We start from the raw sequence: 20956 nt of genomic DNA on the forward strand, positions 1-20956 counted from the left end.
GATGCCTTTTGTGTGTGAAATGGCAGTTAGAGAGACTAGATTTTATAGATTAGCTTTATTTGTCACAGGTACATCAAAAGATAGTGAAATGCATTGTTTGCATCAAATCAAATCAGCAAGGATCGTACGGGCCAGCCCACATGTGTTACCAAATTTGTTATTTATTTAAAGAATCCTTAAGGCTGTTCTCGCTGGGCAAGGGTAGTGGCGACAAGCTCCCACTACCTAATAAATGCCCCCAATGGTGTGGGTCTCAAATAGCCTCTGACAACCAAGTCTAGCTCCTGGCCTTCTCCTGTGGCTTAGCTACCAAGGCCAGTGGAACCGTTTCTACTGACAGGAGAAGGGGCAAAGGAGGGTTATTGGTGCCTCAAAACCAGTGGCTTCCAGCAGATGGGGCTCATCAGCCGTGGTTGGCAGCTCACCTGGGAGAAGGAAAACTCTGTTCTCGAACCGCTGCTGCTTTGCGGCTGCACCCACTCATGGGAAAGGCTTTGGGAGTCACCACCGAGGGACAAATCCAGAGTTGGAGTCCCTTGGGCAGTCCTACACTGAGCTCAATGCTAACTGGCAACTCCTGAAACATTGCTGGTGCCAAACTGTAATCAGTCTCTGCCGTTCCTTTGGGTTCGTCAGCTGTGTGGAGAGGGGGAGCCTGCTGCATTGGCAACAGCTTGCTGTCCGATTCGTACTGCCCTGGCTTGTGTGTCTAGACAGCTGGGGTGCAACATCTGTGATTGACCCTGACTGATGGGGCCTTTGTTGCTGATTTAGAGATACAGAGTGGAACAGGCCCTTCTGCCCTTTGAACTGTGCTGCCCAGCAACCCCTAATTTAACCCTAGCCCAATTACGGGACAATTTACAATGACCAATTACCCACCGAATGGCACATCTTTGGACTGTGGGAGGAAACCGGAGCACCTGGAGGAAACCCACGTGGTCACGGGGAGAACTACAAACTCCTTACAGATAGCAGTGGGAATTGAACCCGGGTCTTACAGCCAGTGCTGTGGAGTGTTTTGTTAACCGCTGCTGCTTTCATTAAAAAAAAATTAGCTGCCATACCCTCACCCCATGACTCTAACTACCACCACCACACATCACTGCCTTCCTGCTCAAACTCTCAGTGCTGAGGCATAAAACGCCATCAACAATACCCTGATGGTACATCCCACCCACATCAGCAGCCACCACGAACACGCACTCGCCCCACACCGTGTGTGACCTTGTTCAAGCACACCGAAGAGAGGTTGGAACCACAGGAGCATGAAGCTACATTGTAGAGAAGCTCAGACCCAAGGCAGCAGTTGATACCCTCACCAAGAAGGCTTCAGCCACATTCTATTTGTCGGGTCTTTCGGTTGAGAGTCTCTCTGACGAACTGGCTCAGGAGAGTGAGAACCTTCGAGAGTTGATGTTCATCTTTGTCACCCCGATGTGTTTGAGGGGTGTGGAGAGGCTGAAGGCCGCTTTGAGGGGAATGTCACAGAGCAGGTCGGACTGCTCCTCGCACTCCTCCAGTCCGTACGTCACATCGTCCAGCATCTCCTTGTGCTGGTGGCACACCTGCTCCACCTTCAGCCGGTGAATCTCCCGCCGCAGACTCATCAGCCTCCGCGCCAGCTGCTGGTCCAGTGACTGCATCTCTCGCTGGGGGAGCAAGGCAAAGCAAAGGGGTCAGCAAGACATTTAAACAGCTATATTTCATTAGAGTCAGAGAAAGCTACAGCACAGAAGGAGGCTCTTTGGCCCATCTTGACCATGCCAAACCATTTAAACTGACTAGTCCCATCGACATGCACCTGGACCATAGACCTCCACACCCCTCCCATCCATGTACTTATCCATTTAAGGTCACACATTAACAGTGAAAAGTGAAACTCCTGAAGAGAAGACAAGGGGAAACTTCAGAGGAAGGTGAGAGTGTGGAACGAGCTGCCATTACATGTGGTGGATGCAATTTTCTGGGTCTCTGTACCTCTCTCTGCAACTGGATCCTTGATTTCCTCACCAGAAGACCGCAGTCAATGCAGATCGTAAATAAGATCTCCACCTCCTTGGTGCACCTCAAAGCTGTGTGCTTAACCCACTGCTCTACTCTCTCTACACCCACGACTGTATGGCTCAACACAGCTCAAATGCCATCTATAAATTTGCTGATGACACAATTATTGTTGGCAGAATTTCAGATGGTGATAAGACATACGGAAGTAAAATAGATCAGCTGGTTGAGTGGTGTCACAACAACAACCTTGCACCACAAATTCGATGATATGTGTCAATGATAACAAACACGATTCAAAATGAATTTCAAGCATTTAAAAATAATCAAAATCCAGTAAAAATTAAATATACTATCAAAACACACAGAGTGCAACATGTTAAAATCAATATATTAAAGTAAACTTGTTAAAAACTATATACAAAAAGTATATATATCAAGACAATTCCTTCAAAAAGTGTACCGATCCTGAAGCTTACCTCTCCTCTTCCCAGCCATTCTTCTCCATTGAAAACAATGGAGCCATTGGACCTGCACAAGTTGGGATTGGATCAGTACTCAGCGCCGCCTAGTGTTAGTGGGACAAAACTGCAGGAAGTAGGCCACTGGTTGTGACAGTCCATGGGGATCCCACGGTGGGAACACCGTCCCAATAACAGAGCAAAGACCATCACTACATCAATAATGAATAGGGAGGCATACATCATTGTATACGGGAGTAAACATCTAACTGATAAAGAGTTAAGGTTAGCTTAGTGATAACCAAGGTAAATAAGATGACAAACATCGGAAAGTACATGGGATTTTGTATGACATTGCCCCGGTCAGTCATTAGATTTTAAATATGGATAAATATGGGTGCAGATTTGATCTGCTAAACAGCCCTTTTCTGTGCTATAGTGACTCCATGTTCTATTTAATTTGTTTCTATTTGACCTACCATGTCATTTCATTCATTATCTTGTTCTTTGCTCAAACTCTTGAGAAATTCTGACTTTAAACGTACGCTTCCCCTGCCCCATTGTAAAGAGAGCATTTCCCTCCCCAGTGCAGATGACGACTCTCAACCTGAAACATCCACTATCCATTCTCCCCCCACCACCCCCAGCCACAGATGCTGCCTGACCCACTGAGCTCCTCCAGAAGCTGTGTGTAGTCCCACCAGTGTGCCTACACGTGTGATTGATCCGTGTTCTCTCAGGTTCAAGTTTATCACTTCAAATGTGCACATGTATATTGCCAAAGGAAACCGTGTTCCTCCAGACCGGGGACCACAACTGAGAACATATAACTCACACACAAGGTAACAATTATAGGTCTTCCCAGTATTTCATCTTAATTCTCAGTTGTAGCGTTCCTCACCCCACACTGCCCTTACCCTCATCTCCAGAAATTCCCCAAACCGGGAATGTATCGGTAACGACTCGATCCCCGGCTCTCTCCCACACTGTCGGCACCCTCAGTCCATTGGCTTGGGTCTCTCAGGCTCACTGCGCTGATGTGAACTGAAGTATCTGCATTTCCCATGCCTTTCAAAGGCAGTTTATGAGTTTCCTGCATTTATTTCCTGTCGCAGAGTTCCCAACCCTTTTACCAAGTTCATGCGCACCTCTTCCAACAACCAAGGTAAAACTCTGCGGCAGTATTGGTGTTGCTTCTGTCAACGTTCAACCCATTAAAGTCCCACATCTCCCCTACTGCGCCCGCCTTCCCTTCCACCACCCCTCGTACCATTCTCCCTTCCACCCGCTCCTCTGCCCCTCCCCTCCCCCTCCCTCCTCCCAGCTGTGCCGACAAATTCTTGCTCAGAGCCCCTACTTTCCTAGACGCTACTTCTAGACCCCAGAACGTTTGTAGTGGTTTCCAAAATGGGTGCTATTGCCCCCACCCCCGCCCCGGGAGTTTCCAAGGAGGCGGTGAAGATAATGAGCGGCCAGCACACGTGGTGCATGCACGGTCGATTTCAGCATTTCACAGAAGTTTGGATAGATATATGGATGGTAGGGGTGTGGAGGGCTACGGTCCTGGTGCAGGTCGGTGGGAGTTGGCAGATTAAATGGTTCGGCACGGACTAGATGGGCCGAAGAGCCTGTTACTGCGCTGCACTTCTCAATAAGGGGGATGGGGGGGGTTGCTAAACATTCTCCCGGTGTCTCTCTCCACCGGTACTATCCGATTTGCTGAGAATTTCCAGAGTTTTGCCTCAAATGTCCAGCACCCCACGTGAGCCGAGGGCAGGAACAGGATGAAAAAGGAGGGAGCGCCGACAGGCAGGGGGAGGGAGCGCCTTTCCGCTGAGTGAGAAGTAGGGATGGAGGTGCGTGTCAGGGGACGGTGGCGGAGGGGTGGAGGTGTGCAGAGGGGGAGGCGGGGTGGGAACAAGGGTATCCCGGTGAAGCCGATGTTCCCGGGCGCCGCACACGGACTGAGAGTGCCTAATATTAATCCGACCGCGGATTGAGAGAGATTAATCTGAGGGGATGGGGGTGTTAACGCTCTGAAGGGGTTTGAGAGACGGGTTTGTGGTGGAAGATTTAGACGGAGACTGAGTTACTGTAGGAAATCAGGACAACCCGGTTTGATTTGTGGGTTCACGCCGGACCGTCGCGAACCGAGTATCAAATACCTGGAATAATCACTGTGCCGCGTATCGCTCTCAGTTAGAATGGGGAGTCTGAGCTGGCTTTCCATTGAGATGGAAATGGGAAGTAAACCCGCGGCCGGGCGGGTGTCTGGGAGGCAGATGTACAAAATGTCCGACACAGACACGATAAACCTGCTAACACCATAGAATCTGGTATAGCTGAAATCCAGAGTAACACACAGAACGCTGGAGGAACTCAGCCGGTCACGCAGCATCCATGGAGAGGAATAAAGAGTTGACGTTTCGGGCCGAGACCCTGGGTTGTTATCTCTGTGTCCCGGTGTTCGAGAAGAGCATTTATTTTAACACCTCTCAGACTTAATGACGCCCTGTGAAATGTGATTGCATTCTTGCTGGGGAAGTGGTCACGCTGTCCTTGTTTTGGACCATACCACCACGCGAATTAACCGCTGGAAACCCACAGACATGAGCCCCTCCGTGCTTTACACCTGCAACTCCCCCGCCGTCCTCAAACTACCCTCGGAAGTACCGAGACTTCCGAAAGCCCCCCAGTTACACACCTAAGTCACTCTCGACAGCGCCGGGTGCACGAGGGAGAGTTGAAACCCTTTGCTGACCACAGCGGTGCAAGTGACTGCCCGTGAACCCGAGTGTCTCAGACCAGACCCGGGCAAAAGCCAACACCTGTGTCAGAGCCGGGCTCGCAAATGTCAGGGCTTGGTCTGGGTGGAATCCCGATTAGATCACTCATTTCTTCCCGATGTTCCAGCGTGGAGTTTGCGGAAAGGGACAGACCTGGAGCGAGCGCGAAAAGTCCGACAAAACTCACTCCAACTTCTTCAGAGTAGGAATCAGGTTCAGTATCACTGACATATGTCGTGAAGTGTGTCGTCTTGCGGCAGCAGTACAGTTTAACACTTAAATTGCTGTAAATTATTTAATTTAACTATTTATCTATTTATACAAGTAGTGCGAAGACAGAGCAAAAGTATGAGGTAGTGTACGTGAGTTCAATGCCCATTCAGAAATCGGATGGCAGAGGGGAAGATATTCCTGAATCTTCAGGCTCCTGTCCCTCCTCCCTGATGGTAGTAATGAGAAGAGGGGTCTTCAGGCTCCTGTACCTCCTCCCTGAGGGTAGTAATGATGAGAAGAGGGCATCTCCTGGGTAGTGGGGGTCCTTAATGACGGATGTTGCCTTTTCTGAGGCATCGCCTTTTGAAGATGTCCTGGGATGTAGGGAGGCTACACAATATGAACATTTTAAGAACCGGTTCTCTCCATCTGTCTGAATGGTCCGTGAGCTCATAAACACAACTTCGCAATTCTTTTGGTTTGCACGTTATTGTAGTAACTAAGAGTGTTTTTTTTTTTGTTTTACATTCTACCGATGCCAGAAAAGGAACGACTTTTATGTAAGACTCACAACACGCTGGAGGAACTGAGCAGGTCTCCTGCGGGTTGTGAGTGTTGCTTTGACCCCAGCATCTGCAGAGTATTTTGTGTTAACGAATTTTATGTCAAGTCAGTGATAATAAAACTGATACGGAGTTAGTCGCTGTCATTTTCCCAAAGTTCCCTGTACTTACGAGCTCTGCCCTCACCCAGCCCACGGCCTCGGCAATGTTGGCGAAGCCGCAGATGGTGTGGAGGGAGATGTCGATCCTGGCGCCGGCTTTCTGCCCGGGGGATAGGACACTGCTCCCACCTCCAGCTCCCGGCTGGTGATCAGACTCGCCGCTGCCCTTCCAGGGCTGAACCTGCAGCTTCTCCTTCCACTCGGCGAAGGACGGCCGCCGGGTCTGGAGTTTCAGCTTCTGGGTCAGCGCCTTCACTTGCCGGAGGTCATCGTCGGAGTCGGCGTCCTCCTGTGCCAGGGACATGATGGCCCCGCCGCTGCTCCACCACAGTGCCGAGACAGCAGCGGGCAGCCCGCACTTTAATACTCACCAACCATTAACAGAGCCGCCCATTCACCTTAAAGGGACCGCGCCCGAGCTTTGCGCACTGCACCAGAGCCCGTTGTCAATGGAATCGCAAAGATGTTCAAAAAACAAACACTGTCACTGGGGAAAATATGAAATACTGTCTAATCAGCCTCTCCTCTGATTCTTAAAACTTTCTCTTCACCATCTTTGCTCAGGTCCCGCGAAAGGATCGGGACGATGCTCTCCCCTCATTACTAACATCAAGGAGCCTGAAGACGCGCAACCTGTTGTGAACTGCTTCTTTCCCACCGCCATCAGCTTTCCGAAAAGTCCATGAATCCAAGATCAATTCCATCCTCTCCCTCTCTCCCTCTCCCTCTCTGCCTCTCCCTCCCCCTCCCTCTTTCTCCCCTCTCCCTCTCTACCTCACCCCTCCCTCTCCCTCCCTCTCCTTCCCCTCCCTCTCCCTCTCTGCCTCTCCCCTCCTCCTCTTCCCTCCCTCTCCCTCCCCTCCCCCTCTCCCCTCTCCCCTCCCTCTTCCTTCCCTCTCCCTTCCCCTCTCTGCATCCCTCTTTTCCTCTCTCTCCCCACTCCTCCCCTCCCTCTCTACCCCTCCCCTCTCTCCCTCTCCCGTTCCTGTCCCTCTCCATCTCTCCCTCTTTCTCCTCCTCTTCCTCTCACCCTCCCCTAATCCTTCTCCCATCCCACTCTGCCTCCTCCCTTCCCCTCTGTCTCTCTCTCTCCCCCCTCTCCTCCCTCTTCTGCAAACCACTGTTACAACACGTTTTTTCTGTCACCTTCCTGTCAGCTTGAACCAGTCTGGCCATTCTCCTCTGACCTCTCTCATTAACAAGGTGTTTTCACCCACAGAACTGCCGCTCACTGGATGTTTTATTGTTTTTCACACCATTCTCCGCGAATTGTAGAATTGTTATGCATGAACATCCCAGGAGATCTGCAGTTTCTGAGATACTCAAACCACCCTGTCTGGCGCCAACAATCATTCTACAGTCAGAGTCATTTCTTCCCCATTCTGATATTTGGTCTGAACAACTGAACCTCTTGACCATGTCTGCATGCTTTTTTGCATTGAGTTGCTGCAACATGATTGGGTGATTAGATATTTGCATTAACAAGGAATACATGTCTATCTAATTACTTGGCCACTGAATGGTCTTCAGCTGCTGTAGCCCATCCACTTCAAGGTTCGATGTGCTGTGTGTTCAGAGATGCTCTTCCGCACACTACTGTTGTAACACGTGGTTATTTGAGTTACTGTCGCCTTCCTGTCAGCTTGAACCACTCTGGCCATTCTCCTCTGACCTCTCCCATTAACAAGGTGCCTTCACCCACAGAACTGCTGCTCACTGGATTTTGTTTGTTTTTCACACCACTCTCTGTAAATTCCAGAGACTGTTGTGAAGGAAAAACCCAGGCAGTTTCTGAGATACTCAAACCACCCCATCTGGCACCAACAATCATTTTACAGTCAACATCACTTCTTCCTCATTCTGATGTTTGGTCCAAAGAACAACTGAACCTCAGATTTTTTTTTTTGAATTGAGTTGCACCCACCCTGGTTGGCCTTATCAAGTTGTATTTATCAATCAATAGTTAAGAATTAATTATAGTTATGACACTACTGTTCCTTGTGAGACTTTAATGTATATATCTATATTGGGTACATTTCAGTAGCAATCACAGTTCATTAGTAATTCATCGTTCTGCAAACACTTGGGATGATCTGAGCTCAAACGGAGTGATCGTTTTTTTCTTTGCCATATCTCCTTACACACCCATTATAGAAGTGACTGTATGTATTTAGATTGTGGTCATTTCAGTCTAGTTTGGATTTGAAGCTTTTAATAATTAACCTGTATATATTTTGGTTCATTAGTTACCCAGTGAGTTTATTTTATTGTTGCTTTGGTTTCCAGAGACGACTGCTCTCTCCCACAGCTCCCGTGGGATTTTAAACCAGTCACCAAACAGAAGGCTCTGATAAATATGGCCATTAGCAAGTGCTCAATCCATTGATAAGAAGAAATGAAACTGAAATCGTCTGGGGATCTTTGGTGATTTATGGCATGCCATCCAGTAATGTGAGCATACTGATAACAGGGCCACCCGATAAAGCAAACTCACATCACACAATGCACTCACAACATGCTGGAGGAACTCAGCATCTCAGTCAGTACCAATGGACAGAAATGAACAGTGATGCAAAATCATCAAGCTTGATAATTTTTGGTAATTACTTCTCTCTGCCACCTCCCTTTTTCCATTCCACATTCCCGTTACCCTGTCAACCCTTCTCTTCTGCACCACCCCGCCGTGACCTGCCCATCACCTCCCTGAGTCCTGGTGAAGGGCCCCAGCCCGAAACATCGGCTGTTTGTTCATCTCCATAGATGCTGCCTGGCCTGCTGTGTTCCTCCAGCATTTTTTGCGTGCAACCTCCCTCTAGTTCCCCACTTGCTTCCCTTTCTTCCACGGTCCGCCATCCTTTCCAGTCAGATTTCTTCTTCTAGAGCAGGGGCACCCAAACCTTTTCATGCCATATACCCCTGCCATTAACCGAGGGGTCTGTGGACTCTAGGAAACACACACACAATGCTGGAGGAACAGCAGGTCAGGCAGCATCTGTGGAGGAGAATAAACAGTCAATGTTTTGGGCCGAGTCCCTTCATCTGGACTGGAAAGGAAGTAGGCAAGAGCCAGAATAAGAAAGTAGGGGGAGTACAAACTGGCCAGGTGATAGGAGAGATCAGGTCAGGGGGAAGGCGGATGAAGTGGGAAGCTGGGAGGGGATAGGTGGAAGAGTCCTGATGCCCTGCTGAGTTCCTTCAGCATTTTGTATCTCAATTTCCAGCATCTGCAAAGCTCCTCCATCTTCAGCCTTTTACCACTTCCGTCTGCCTGGCGTCAGTGGTCGTAAGACCAGGACTTGTGATGTACACCGGCTGCTCATACGACCATCCACCACCTGCTCTTGTGGCTTTTCATGACCCTGATCGAGGGCTAAGCAGATGCCCAAGGGTGACCTGCAGGATCACCTTACACCTCCTTTGGTGGAGACAGATCTCCACTCCACCACCTATTGTGATGTATGTCTAAATAAATAAAAACATTACTATGTTATAAAATAAGTAAATAGAGCAAAAGAGGAATAGCGAGGTATTGCCCATGGGTTCATGAACCTTCTGATACCTGGTGGCAGAGTGGGAGAAGCTAATGTTAATAGTGAAAGAGGACATGTCCTGGTGGTGAGGGTCCTTAACGATGGATGCTGCCGTCTTGAGGCACCACCTTTTGAAGATGTCCTCGATGGAGGGGAGGCTGGTGAAGCAGGCTCACCCTCTACAGCCTCATGCAGAGCGGGGTGGAAGAGATGAAATGCAACCTCGTCACTTCTTCTGCAGCCTTGAGGAAGAGGATGGCTCGGTTACAGCCTCATAACCAGACAGGTCAATGTCTGACTGTATGACTGTATGACAGAAAGGTCCCAGAACATCCCATGCTCTTGCACAGAGGTCTCAGACTACAGGAGAGTCTGTCTCTGTCCTGCTCACCTGACTGGGAACATCTAGCAGTCAAATGCCATGCACGTTATGTGCCGAGGGAGTCTTCCACCATCATGCGGGTAGTGATGTACGTTCCCCCTCAGGCCAATGTCAGGCAGGCTCTGGAGGAGATGAGCACTGGCATCAGCAGTTAGGAAACGGTGCAGCCTGATGCCTGCAGGGATTTCAACCAGGCCAGAGTGAGGAGGTTCCTGAACAACTACTGCCAGCATATCACCTGTTGAACCAGAGGAACCAACACTGTTATACCACCATCAGGAATACTTACTGTGCTATCCCATGCCCGCTTTTTGGGGTATACAGGCAGGGACGTAAAACCACAGCACTGGTGGTGAGGACCAAGAAGGTATGGTCCAGGGGGGCAGAGGAGGGTGTACACGACTGCTTTGAGTCCGTGGACTGGACACTATTCAAGGATTCACCTTCGAGTCTGAATGAATACACCCCAGTGGTCACCAGCTTCATCAAGACCTGTATGGATGAGCAGTGCCTTCAAGGACACACCGGAAATACCCAGGTCGAAAGCTGTGGATGAAGCGGGGGATTGGTAATCTGCTGCGGGCTACATCTGTGGCATTCAAGACCGATGATCCAGAACTATAAAAGAAGTTCAGGTACGACCTACGTAAGGTTAAAGTGCTGAAACCCACTCACTGGGCTCATATACAAACTCAGTTCGTTAGCTAGCTCTGCTAACAGCCACGAGACTCAGCAGTGAAAGGGCCACCTTTCATAAACAATATACATCTAGGGTCGGTACAATTCATGGTTCAGCCAAACAGGAACGTTGTGATGCTCCGGTTAAAGAAACCTCAATACATTTACCCTATCTATACCTCTCATAATTTTGTATACCTCTATCAAATCTTCTCCCAGTCTTCTACATTCCAAGGAATAAAGTCTTAACCTATTCAATCTTTCCTTATAACTCAGGTCCTCTCACAACTTACTAACCCTAACACATCTGCTACAGGAGGGTGGGTTGGGTAATAATCCCTCAATTATTGTAGTAGTGGCCACATGAGTTCAAACCTATTGGTTTTAACAAATGTAAAAAAGAACATTGTGTTACGCATTAACTATGAACAGAAGAATGCAGTTTATTCTTTTAAATACTATATTTGTTAGATGATGAATAAACTTTATTTTGATTAAAGAAACACCAGCCGTGCTGAGGTGAATTGCATGCTGCGGTCTCCAGGCTAATCTTCTGATGGTCACCCATCAAGCTAGAAAAACCGCAATCTCAGACCAGCAGCTCCAACGAATGGCTTTAGTGTCTCGGTTTTGCATAAAGATTGTGCAAGAAGGTTCCAGTTCTGTGCTAAAGGACATTCCAGCTCAGTTGAGCTGAAAATGCTACGAGAGGCTGCAAACATCAATGAAAAATGTAGTTCACGTACCAACAGGAATGGTGCAAACCCACACTCGCTCCTGCTTTTCACTGTGCTCTCCGTCTTACGTATTGTATCTTTTTTAAAGTGCTTTGTTATCTCTGACAAATGAGGAGATGATTGCATCTCCCCTAATAGACACTGACCACAGGGAATAACCACAAGCATTGTTAGAATCAGAATCAGAATCAGGTTCAGTATGTCGTGAAATTTGTTGTCTTTTTAGTACAATGCCATACATAATAATACATAATAATAGTGTGGGCACGTGGCCAAGTGGTTAAGGCATTGGACTAGTGGCCTGAAGGTTGTGAATTCGAGCCCCAGCCGAGGCAACATGCGTTGTGTCCTTGAGCAAGGCACTTAATCACACATTGCTCTGCAACGATACCAGTGCCAAGCTGTATGGGTCCTAATGCCCTTCCCTTGGACACCATTGGTGTCATGGAGAGGGGAGACTTGCAGCATGGGAAACTGCTGGTCTTCCATACAACCTTGCCCAGGCCTGCGCCCTGGAGAGTGAAGACTTTCCAGGCGCAGATCCATGGTCTCGCAAGACTAACGAATGACTTAATACATAATAATAAAAAAGCTGTTAATTACGGTAAGTATATGTAAAATAAGTCTTGCGAAAATAGAAACAAAAAGTAGTGAGGTAGTGTTCATGGGTTCAATGTCCATTCAGAAATCAGATGGCAGAGGGGAAGAAGCTGTTCCTGAATCACTGAGTGTGTGCCTTCAGGCTTCTGGTGGTAGTAATGAGAAGAGAGCATCTCGTGGGTGCACCTTCTTGAGGCATCGCTCCTTGAAGATGACCTGGATACAATGGAGACTAGAGCCCATGATGGAGCTGACTATGGACTACATTAACTTGAACAGTGAAACTGCCCTCCACTTCAATGGTGACGAGAAGCTGGGCAGAACTATTTGAACAGGCTGATATGCATTAAACCTGTCTGTCTTTGTAATCAAAAACTATTGCTAAACAGCAAGGAGATGGAAGACCTTTCTGTACAATGGACAAGAACATTATCTCCTTCACAAGATATGGCACATTCATTTTTGGTGTTGACCTGCTTGATGCTGCAGTGATAATCCTCTTTCTGACAAAATCTGTCGTCGTTGCACCCGGAGGCCACGTTATTGGGTCCATCCGCACAACCAGCTCGTTAATGCAACTATCTAATCAGCCAATCATGTGGCAGCAACTCAATGCATGAAAGCATGAAGGCATGGTCAAGAGATTCAATTGTTGTTCAGACCAAACTCAGAATGGGGGAGAGATGTGATCTCAGTTACTTGGACTGTGTAATGATTGATGGTGTCAGATGGGGTGGTTTGAGTCTCTCAGAAACTGCTGATCTCCTGGGATTCTCATGATAGCTGTTTCTAGGGCAGGGGTTCCCAGCCTTTTGTGTGCCATTAGCTAAGGGGTCTGTGGACCCCAGGTTGGAAATCCCTGCTCCAGAGTTTACAGGGAACAGTGCAAGAAACTAAAACACATCCAGTGAGTGGCAGATCTGTGGGTGCAAACACCTTGTTAATGAGGAGAATGGCCAGACTGGTTCAAGCTAACAGGAAGGTGAAGGTACTTTACGCTTTATTGTTGCCAAACAATTGATACTAGAGCGTACAATCATCACGGCGATATTTGATCCTGTGCTTCGCGCTCCCTGGAGTACAAATCGATAGTAAATTTTAAAAAATTAAATTATAAATCATAAATAGAAGTTAGAAAAGGGAAGGTAAGGTAGTGCAAAAAAACCAAGAGGCAGGTCTGGATATTTGGAGATCCAGGTCAGGATCCGTTCAGCATTCTTATCACAGTTGGAAAGAAGCTGTTCCCAAATCTGGTTGTATGAGTCTTCAAGCTCCTGAGCCTTCTCCCAGAGGGAAGAGGGACGAAAAGTGTGTTGGCTGGGTGGGTCGTGTCCTTGATTATCCTGGCAGCACTGCTCCGACAGCGTGCGGTGTAAAGTGAGTCCAAGGACGGAAGATTGGTTTGTGTGATGTGCTGGGCTGTGTTCACGATCTTCTGCAGCTTCTTTCGGTCTTGGACAGGACAACTTCCATACCAGCTTGTGGTGCACCCTAGCAGAATGCTTTCTATGGTGCATCTATAAAAATTAGTGAGGGTTTTAGGAGACAGGCCAAATTTCTTTAGCTTTCTCAGGAAGTGAAGGCGCTGGTGGGCCTTCTTGGCAGTGGACTCTGCTTGGTTGGACCAAGTCAGGTCATTTGTGATATTGACCCCGAGGAACTTAAAGCTTTTGACCTGTTCCACTTGCACGCCACCGATGTAAATTGGATCGTGCAGTCCGCTGCTCCTTCTGAAGTCAACAACCAACTCCTTCATCTTGCTGACGTTGAGGGATAGGTTATTGATAGGTTATAGGTAACCCAAATAAGCAGGTGTTTCAACAGTGGTGTGCAGAAGAGTATCTCTGAATGCACAACACATCAAAGTCATTAGGTACAGGAGGTCCCTGAGTGCATTGTCAGCCATTAAGTACAATATTGCATCATTTTCTTACAAGATAACTTTCCATAATAACAGCCCACTTGCTGTGTTAAGTCGCACATTTCTACTGCACTCCCCACTGGAATGACACCGCATGAGAAAGGTGAGAAAAGTATTATTTTAAACACAGATGTAACGAAAATATGAAGAAGTACTTAAATAAGAACAGACACCACCTCTCACAGGCTCAGTGTCTGTCCCAGAAAGCTTAGACTTAGAACTCTCTCAGTCAAAGCCAAAGGTGACTATTAAAAAGTACTTTAAAAATTTAAAACACATTCATCAAGATTGTGTTCTGTTCTGGTTGCCTTACTACAGGAAGGATGTGGAAGCTTTCGAGACGGTGCAGAGGAGATTTACCAGGATGCTGTCTGGATTAGAGAACATGTCTTATGAGGATAGGCCGAGTGAGCTGGGGCTTTTCTCTGAGCAAAGTGGACGAAAGGTGAGTTGATGGAGCTGTATAAGACGATAAGAGGCATAGATTGAGTGGACAGCCAGAAACTTTTCCCAGCGTGAAATTTTAAGGTGATTAGAGGAATGTATGGGGGAGGAATGTTATCTACAAAGAGAGGTAATTGCATGGAATGCCCTCTCAGGCAGATACATTAGGGGCATTCCACGCAATTACCTCCTGGGAGGGGGGAGAAGATGGCGGTGTGACGGCAGCACGCATGGCCACTTCGGTGATGATGTCTGTTATCTGTCGAGTAGGGGACCGTGCACAATTCTGATTTGATGGAGATGGATGTGAGAGCACAGCGGAACATCTGGAAAACTTCTGAAATGCCCGCTTCGCTGCCGCTGTCACTGTGTGGTAACCGGAATCTCCGGAGCTGAAGGCCCCGAAATCCTCAGCTTTGTGTGTTTCACCGGCCGGGGAGAGGTCGAAGGTGCTCGGCAGAGGATGGCGCTCAGGAGGCTGATATCGGAGAGGCTGCTCGGAGGCTCGAAGTTTTCGGACGGATGGACTCAGTCAGCTGGGGTCGGCTGCTTCCAAGGTATCGGCAAGTTGACGGTGCCTGGAGGTTTATGGCAGGGAGTTTCTCCCGTTTGCCGCCTGCTATTGGGGACTCGGAGTTGATCGACTCAGGGATTTTGAGACTTTTTTTTTACTGTGCCCATGGTCTGTTCTTTATCAAATCATAATATTGCTTTGCACTGCTGTAACTATATGGTATAATTATGTGGTTTTGTCAGTGTTAGTCTTTGGTTTGTCCTGTTTTCTGTGATATCACTCCGGAGAAACATTGTATCATTTCTTAATGCATGTATGCATTTCTAAATGACAATAAAAGAGGACTGAGTGTTCTCATAATCTAAATTTAAGAAACTCTTAGATAGGCACATGGATGATAGAAAAATAGAGGCCTATGTAGAAGGCTAGATTGATCTTAGAGTAAGTTAATTGTCTGCACAACATTGTGGTGTGAAGGGCCTGTACTGTACTGTTCTATGTTCTGTGTATTTATATGTAATATGTTGGCATAAACATATCTTTGACATATCAACTCACACTTCAAGTGGGTTGGACATGGCCCCTGATTTCTGCTGGAAATGATAGTCTCCCAAGATTACGTACAATCACATCCAAGGAGCAGCGTAACAACAGAATACATGTTCCACCACTGCCATCCCGAGACTGGGGAAGTTTAAAGGGGACAAACCACATGGAAATAGCCAGGCGTGGCGAAGACAAACGTCACAGACCTCTGGTGGCTGGTGACAGACTCGGAGACCACTCCGCTGATAACAGTTTGATCTGGTTACACCTGAAACTGAACCTGCCGTTACACAGTGCATTGAGGTAGAACAAGGTAAATCAATAACAGAATGCAGAATAAAGTGTAACAGCTCCAGAGAAAGTGCAGTGCAGATAGATAACAAGGTGCAAGATTCAGAACAAGGTAGATTGTGAGGTCAAGAGTCCATCTTATCATACTAAGCAGCCGTTCAATAACAAGAGACAAGAGGGAGCACATGATCTGGCACAGGTGATAAAGGAAATCCCAACTGTAGTGAAAACAGAGATGAAGAGCAATTAACCAGTGTATGGTTAATCTGTGGAATTCATTGCCAGAGACAGCCATGGAAGCCAAGCCATTGAGTATACTTAAAGAGGAGGTTGATAGGTCCTTGCTTAGTCAGGGTGTTAAAGGTCACGGGGAGAAGACAGAGGAATGGGGTTGAGAGGCATAATAAATCAGCCATGATGGAATGGTGGAGCAGACTCGATGGGCTGAATGGCCAACAGTACTGTGCAAAAGTCTTAAAGGCACATTATATATATATAGCTAGGATGCCTAATGCTTTTGCACAATTCTGTAGTGATTTTATGTATTGCACTGAACTGCTACTGCTGCAAAATCAAATTACATGACATTTGTGAGTGATGATAAACCTGATTCCGATACGGGTCTCTGTTGTGGACTGAGAGTGGGAAGGGGGCAGGGAGAGGGGAATCATGGTCGGGAAAAGGGGAAGGGAGAGGGGAGGGAGTGGGAAGCACCAGAGAGACATTCTGTAATGATCAATAAACTAATTGTTTGGAATCAAATGACCTTGCCTGGTGTCTCAGGGCTGGGTGTGTCTGCACCCACGCCAACCTCCAACTCTCTTGGTACTCTTTCTCTGCCACCAGACCCACACCCCTCCCACAACACTCCACCCTCAACATTCCCAACAGCCTTTTCTCTCGTCTGATTTACAAACTTGCTCTCTGCTCTACGTTGACAAATACAATATTGTGCCAAAGTCTTGGGCACCCTAGCTATATACATACAGTAAGTGTGTATACATATAGTATGTGTGTGTGTGTATACATACAGTATGTGTGTGTATATACATTCAGTATGTGTGTATATACATACAGTATGTGTGTGTGTATACATTCAGTATGTGTGTATATACATACAGTATATGTGTGTGTATACATACAGTATGTGTGTGTGTGTGTGCTCCTATGTCTTATAGTCTTATGGTCTCAAAACTCTTTGATGGTCAGACATTGTTTAATACTTTGTTTTAGCTGGGAGGCCTCCTTTATACACCTTATTGTTTCTAAACAATATGTGTGCGTCACGACAGTGTTGTAGATTAGAGATGACTGTCTGGTTTGGTCAGTGACAATATGACAGTAAAGGACACAGTTAGACGATGGTTGACAGAATTTTGGACAGTGATGAGACGTCGTACAGAAGTGAGATATATCAAATAGTTGAGTGGTGTCATAGTAACAACCTTGCACTCAATGTCAGTAACTGGCTGTGGATTTCAGAAAGGGTAGGTCGAGGGAAAACACACCAGTCCTCAGAGAAGGATTAAAAATGGAAAGGGCAAATTGGTCTCGGTCGGCAGCGCAGTGGGTGTCTTGTTGCCGTGTAAGAAGGACGGAGGGGGGTAAACCATGCTCTCTGTGATTGCCAAGCCTGCCACGCGAGGCCTGCTGGCCAAACGCCTGCGATTTCATTTAGCTATAGCGGTTACTCTAGCTTTCTCCGTAGCTGGCGCCTTCAGGCAATTCGTGGGTGAGCAGAGGGAGAAAGCGAATGCTGACTTCTATAAGAAATACGACGCTATGCAGGAGTTTGAGGCTATGAGGGAAACTGGTATATTTCAAAGTGTGCAACCAAAGAAATTGAAGTAAATTTTTGCAAAGGCACTTTGACAGGATTATCCTCTATTCACTGAGAAAAGACAATGAAGATACAATTTGTGTATTTTCCATACTTGAAGATGTATCAATAAAATGTATTAACTTCCTTGTTGACCCTTAAAAAAAATGGAAAGGGCGAGCTATTTCAAACTTTTGGGTGTCAATATCTCTGAGGATTTAATCTGTACCCAACATATTGATGCAGTTATAAGGAAGGCACGACAATGATTATATTTCTCTAGGAATTTGAGAGCATTTGGTATGACACGAAAAACACTGACAAATTTCTGCAGAAGTACCATGCAGAGTATTCTAACTGGCTTCATCACTGTCTGGTATGTGGGGGGTGGGGGGGGGGCACGACTGCACAGTGTTGAAGCAACTGCGGAAAGTTGTAAACTAACCTCTGCAGTATCCAGGACACCTTCAAGGAGCGATGCCTCAAAAAGGCAGCGTCCGTTAATAAGAACCCCCATCACCCAGGTCATGCCCTGTTCTCATTGCTACCATCAGGGAGAAGGTTCAGGAGCCTGAAGACACACACTCAGCGATTCAGGAACAGCTTCTTCCCCTCTGCCATCAGATTTCTGACTGGACATTGAATACATGAAGACTACCTCACTACTTTTTATTTCTATTTTTGCGCTAACTTAATTTCACTGTATACTCACTGTAATTCACAGTTTTCCCCTATTATTATGTATTGCATTGTACTGCTGCTGCAAAGACAACAAATTTCACCTCGTATGACCCGATTCTGATTTCTTCCAGTTTCTGTGTTGTCCATGGTCAGGAGTGAAGAAGCACGATGATTTTCCAAAACACACCGAATTGCAGAGCCTCAGTGTGAAGCAATAATCACTTCAGTGGGGTGTAGTGTCAACACCAGCCGGTAGAACATGGGTTTGTAAAGGTAGACTGGTGGGAGGGGAGAGGAAATGCGTAGCTTCTGCTAAATGCTTGGAATGCTCTCTCCTGCCCCAGGTGTTCTACCTTCAGGGCTTCCCCTCGGCTGCCTCTGCACACGATCCTTCACCACGCCAGTTACCAATCTGCCTTCCCCACCCCAGTCCTGAACCTACAACTTCCCGGCGTCACTCCTACCTCACCTCATGTCCCTCCACGCTCATCTTCTGTTCAAGAGCTACCTGTGCCTCTCGCTGCTGACCCATTGCTCAGACCTTCCACCCAACCCCAATCTCTTCTCGGCAGCCCTTGCTGACCCAGCACATGAAAATCTCTCTCGCTGCTGCCCCTCCTTGGCACCTTGCTGTCCTTCTGCAGTCAGGAACTGTGCCTGTGATTATGAAGCACACTGTGTAATTAAAGCAGGTTATGATAAAAGACTTCACAGTCAGAAATACCTTGTAATATGGGTGTGACTAGGAGTAGGTTAACCTTTGAAATCTCTGTTCACAATTCAATCTGCGTCAAAGGCATATTTTGCCGACAGGAAATTCTAATAGAAGGGATTAGATCTTCCCCGTGTGACACATGTCAATTGTCACCTATTTCTCCCTGAAGGATCTGAAATGCTGAAATCCAGTGTGTCTGCCTCACGAAAGGTTCTAGTCAGGCCGAACGTGTGCTCAGTGCGCAGGAACAAAGATGTCACTTGTACAGTCAAACACGCTCTGCTTCCTCCTTGAAAGATTGAAGATTTAAGATTCGAGATTGCTTAATGTCATTTCCTGTACACAAGTGTAAAGGAGAACAAAACAATTGTTACTCCGGATCTGATGCAGCACAAAAAAACACAAAAAGATAAAGAACACAATAATAATAATAATAAAAATCAGAATAAATATGAATACATAAGATAACTTATAGACGTAGATTGATCGTATGTCCATGAAGTGATGTTGGGCTCTACATAAGGTGACTGACAGGAAATGCTAAAGTAGTGGTGGAGTTAGTGGGTGAAAAGAGTGAAACTAGCAGCATGAACAGTTTAATAGTTTCTGGAGATGACCCCAGCAAAGAAAGGCTCAGTCTATGATGTGTGTTTGATGTCCCTGGGCCTGTACTCGCTGCAGGTTAGAAAGATAAGGTGGGGGTCACAGTGAAACCTATTAGATACTGGAAGGCTTGGAAACTAATCAATAAACCTCAATACCTCCCTTGTGCAATTGGATCCTCACCTGCAGACCCCAGTCAGTTCAGATTATTAACAACAGCTCCTCCACCATCTCCATCAGCACAAGCCCCTGCCCTACTCACTTTACACTTAAGGCTGTGTGGCTAAGCACAGATCCAGAGTCGTACTCAAGCTTGCTGAGGACACCATTGTCGTGGGCTGGATCACAGGTGGTGATGAGTCAGCGTATAGGAGGGAGATGGAAAATCTGGCTGAGTGGTGTCACAACAGCAACCTCTTACTCAATGTCAGCAAGACCAAAGAGCTGATTGTTGACCATGGGAGGAGGAAACCAGAGGTCCACGAGCCAGACCTCACCTGTGAATCAGTGGTGGACAGAGTCAGCATCTTTAAATTCCTTGGTGTTATCATTTCAGAAGACCTGTACTAGGCCCAATGTGTAAGTGCCATTAGAAAGTGTGGGCACGTAGCCAAGTGGTTAAGGTATTGAACTAGCAACCTGAAGGTCGTGAGTTCGAGCCCCAGCCGAGGGAATGTGTTGTGTCCTTGAGCAAGGCACTTAATCACACATTGCTCTGCGATGACACTGGTGCCAAGCTGTATGGGTCCTAATGCCCTTCCCTTGGACAACATCGGTGTTGTGGAGAGGGGAGACTTGCAGCATGGGCAACTGCTGGTCTTCCATACAACCTTGCCCAGGCCTGCGCCCTGGAGAGTGAAGACTTTCCAGGCGCAGATCCATGGCCTCGTAAGGCTAACGGATGCCTTTAAAAATTACAAAGAAAGCACAGTAGCACCTCTACTTCCTTAAGAGCTTGCAAACATTTGGAACGACATCCAAAACTTAGGCAAACTTCTATCGATGTCTATTGTATATTGAGAGTATATTGACTGGTCTGCATCATGGCCTGGTATGGAAACACTAATGCCCTAGAACGGAAAATCCTACAAGAAGTAGTGAATATGGCCCAGTCCATCATGGGTAAAGCCCTCCAAACCTTTGAGCACATCTACCCAGAGTGTTGCTGCAGGAAAGCACACCATCATGAGAGACCCCCACCATCAAGACCATCCTCTCTTCTCACTGCTGCTATCAAGAAAAAGTTACAGGAGCCTCAGGACTCTCGCCACCAGGTTCAGGAACAGTTAATACCCCTCAACCAAAAA

At 47.1% G+C, this 20956-nt stretch overlaps 1 protein-coding gene across 1 annotated transcript; it reads right to left on the bottom strand.

Annotated features, from left to right (window-relative positions):
• Positions 1-40: 40 nt before the first annotated feature.
• fam167b (family with sequence similarity 167 member B) lies at positions 41-6544 on the bottom strand. Its single transcript, XM_072246819.1, has 2 exons — positions 6199-6544; positions 41-1652 (listed from the first exon to the last, which is right to left on the bottom strand). Exons 1-2 carry the CDS (start codon positions 6490-6492, stop codon positions 1389-1391), a joined length of 558 nt encoding a protein of 185 aa, XP_072102920.1. The 5' UTR covers positions 6493-6544; the 3' UTR covers positions 41-1388.
• Positions 6545-20956: the final 14412 nt, after the last annotated feature.

This window comes from Mobula birostris, chromosome 29 (assembly GCF_030028105.1).
Source record: "Mobula birostris isolate sMobBir1 chromosome 29, sMobBir1.hap1, whole genome shotgun sequence".
NCBI lineage: Eukaryota > Metazoa > Chordata > Chondrichthyes > Myliobatiformes > Myliobatidae > Mobula > Mobula birostris.

Excerpts from the sequence above, each read along its gene's own strand:
- fam167b (XM_072246819.1), bottom strand. The coding sequence starts at position 6,492 with ATGTCCCTGGCACAGGAGGACGCCGACTCCGACGATGACCTCCGGCAA. Across the intron at positions 1,653-6,198 it reads GCTGGGTGAGGGCAGAGCTC|CGAGAGATGCAGTCACTGGA; the intron begins GTAAGTACAGGG and ends TTGCTCCCCCAG.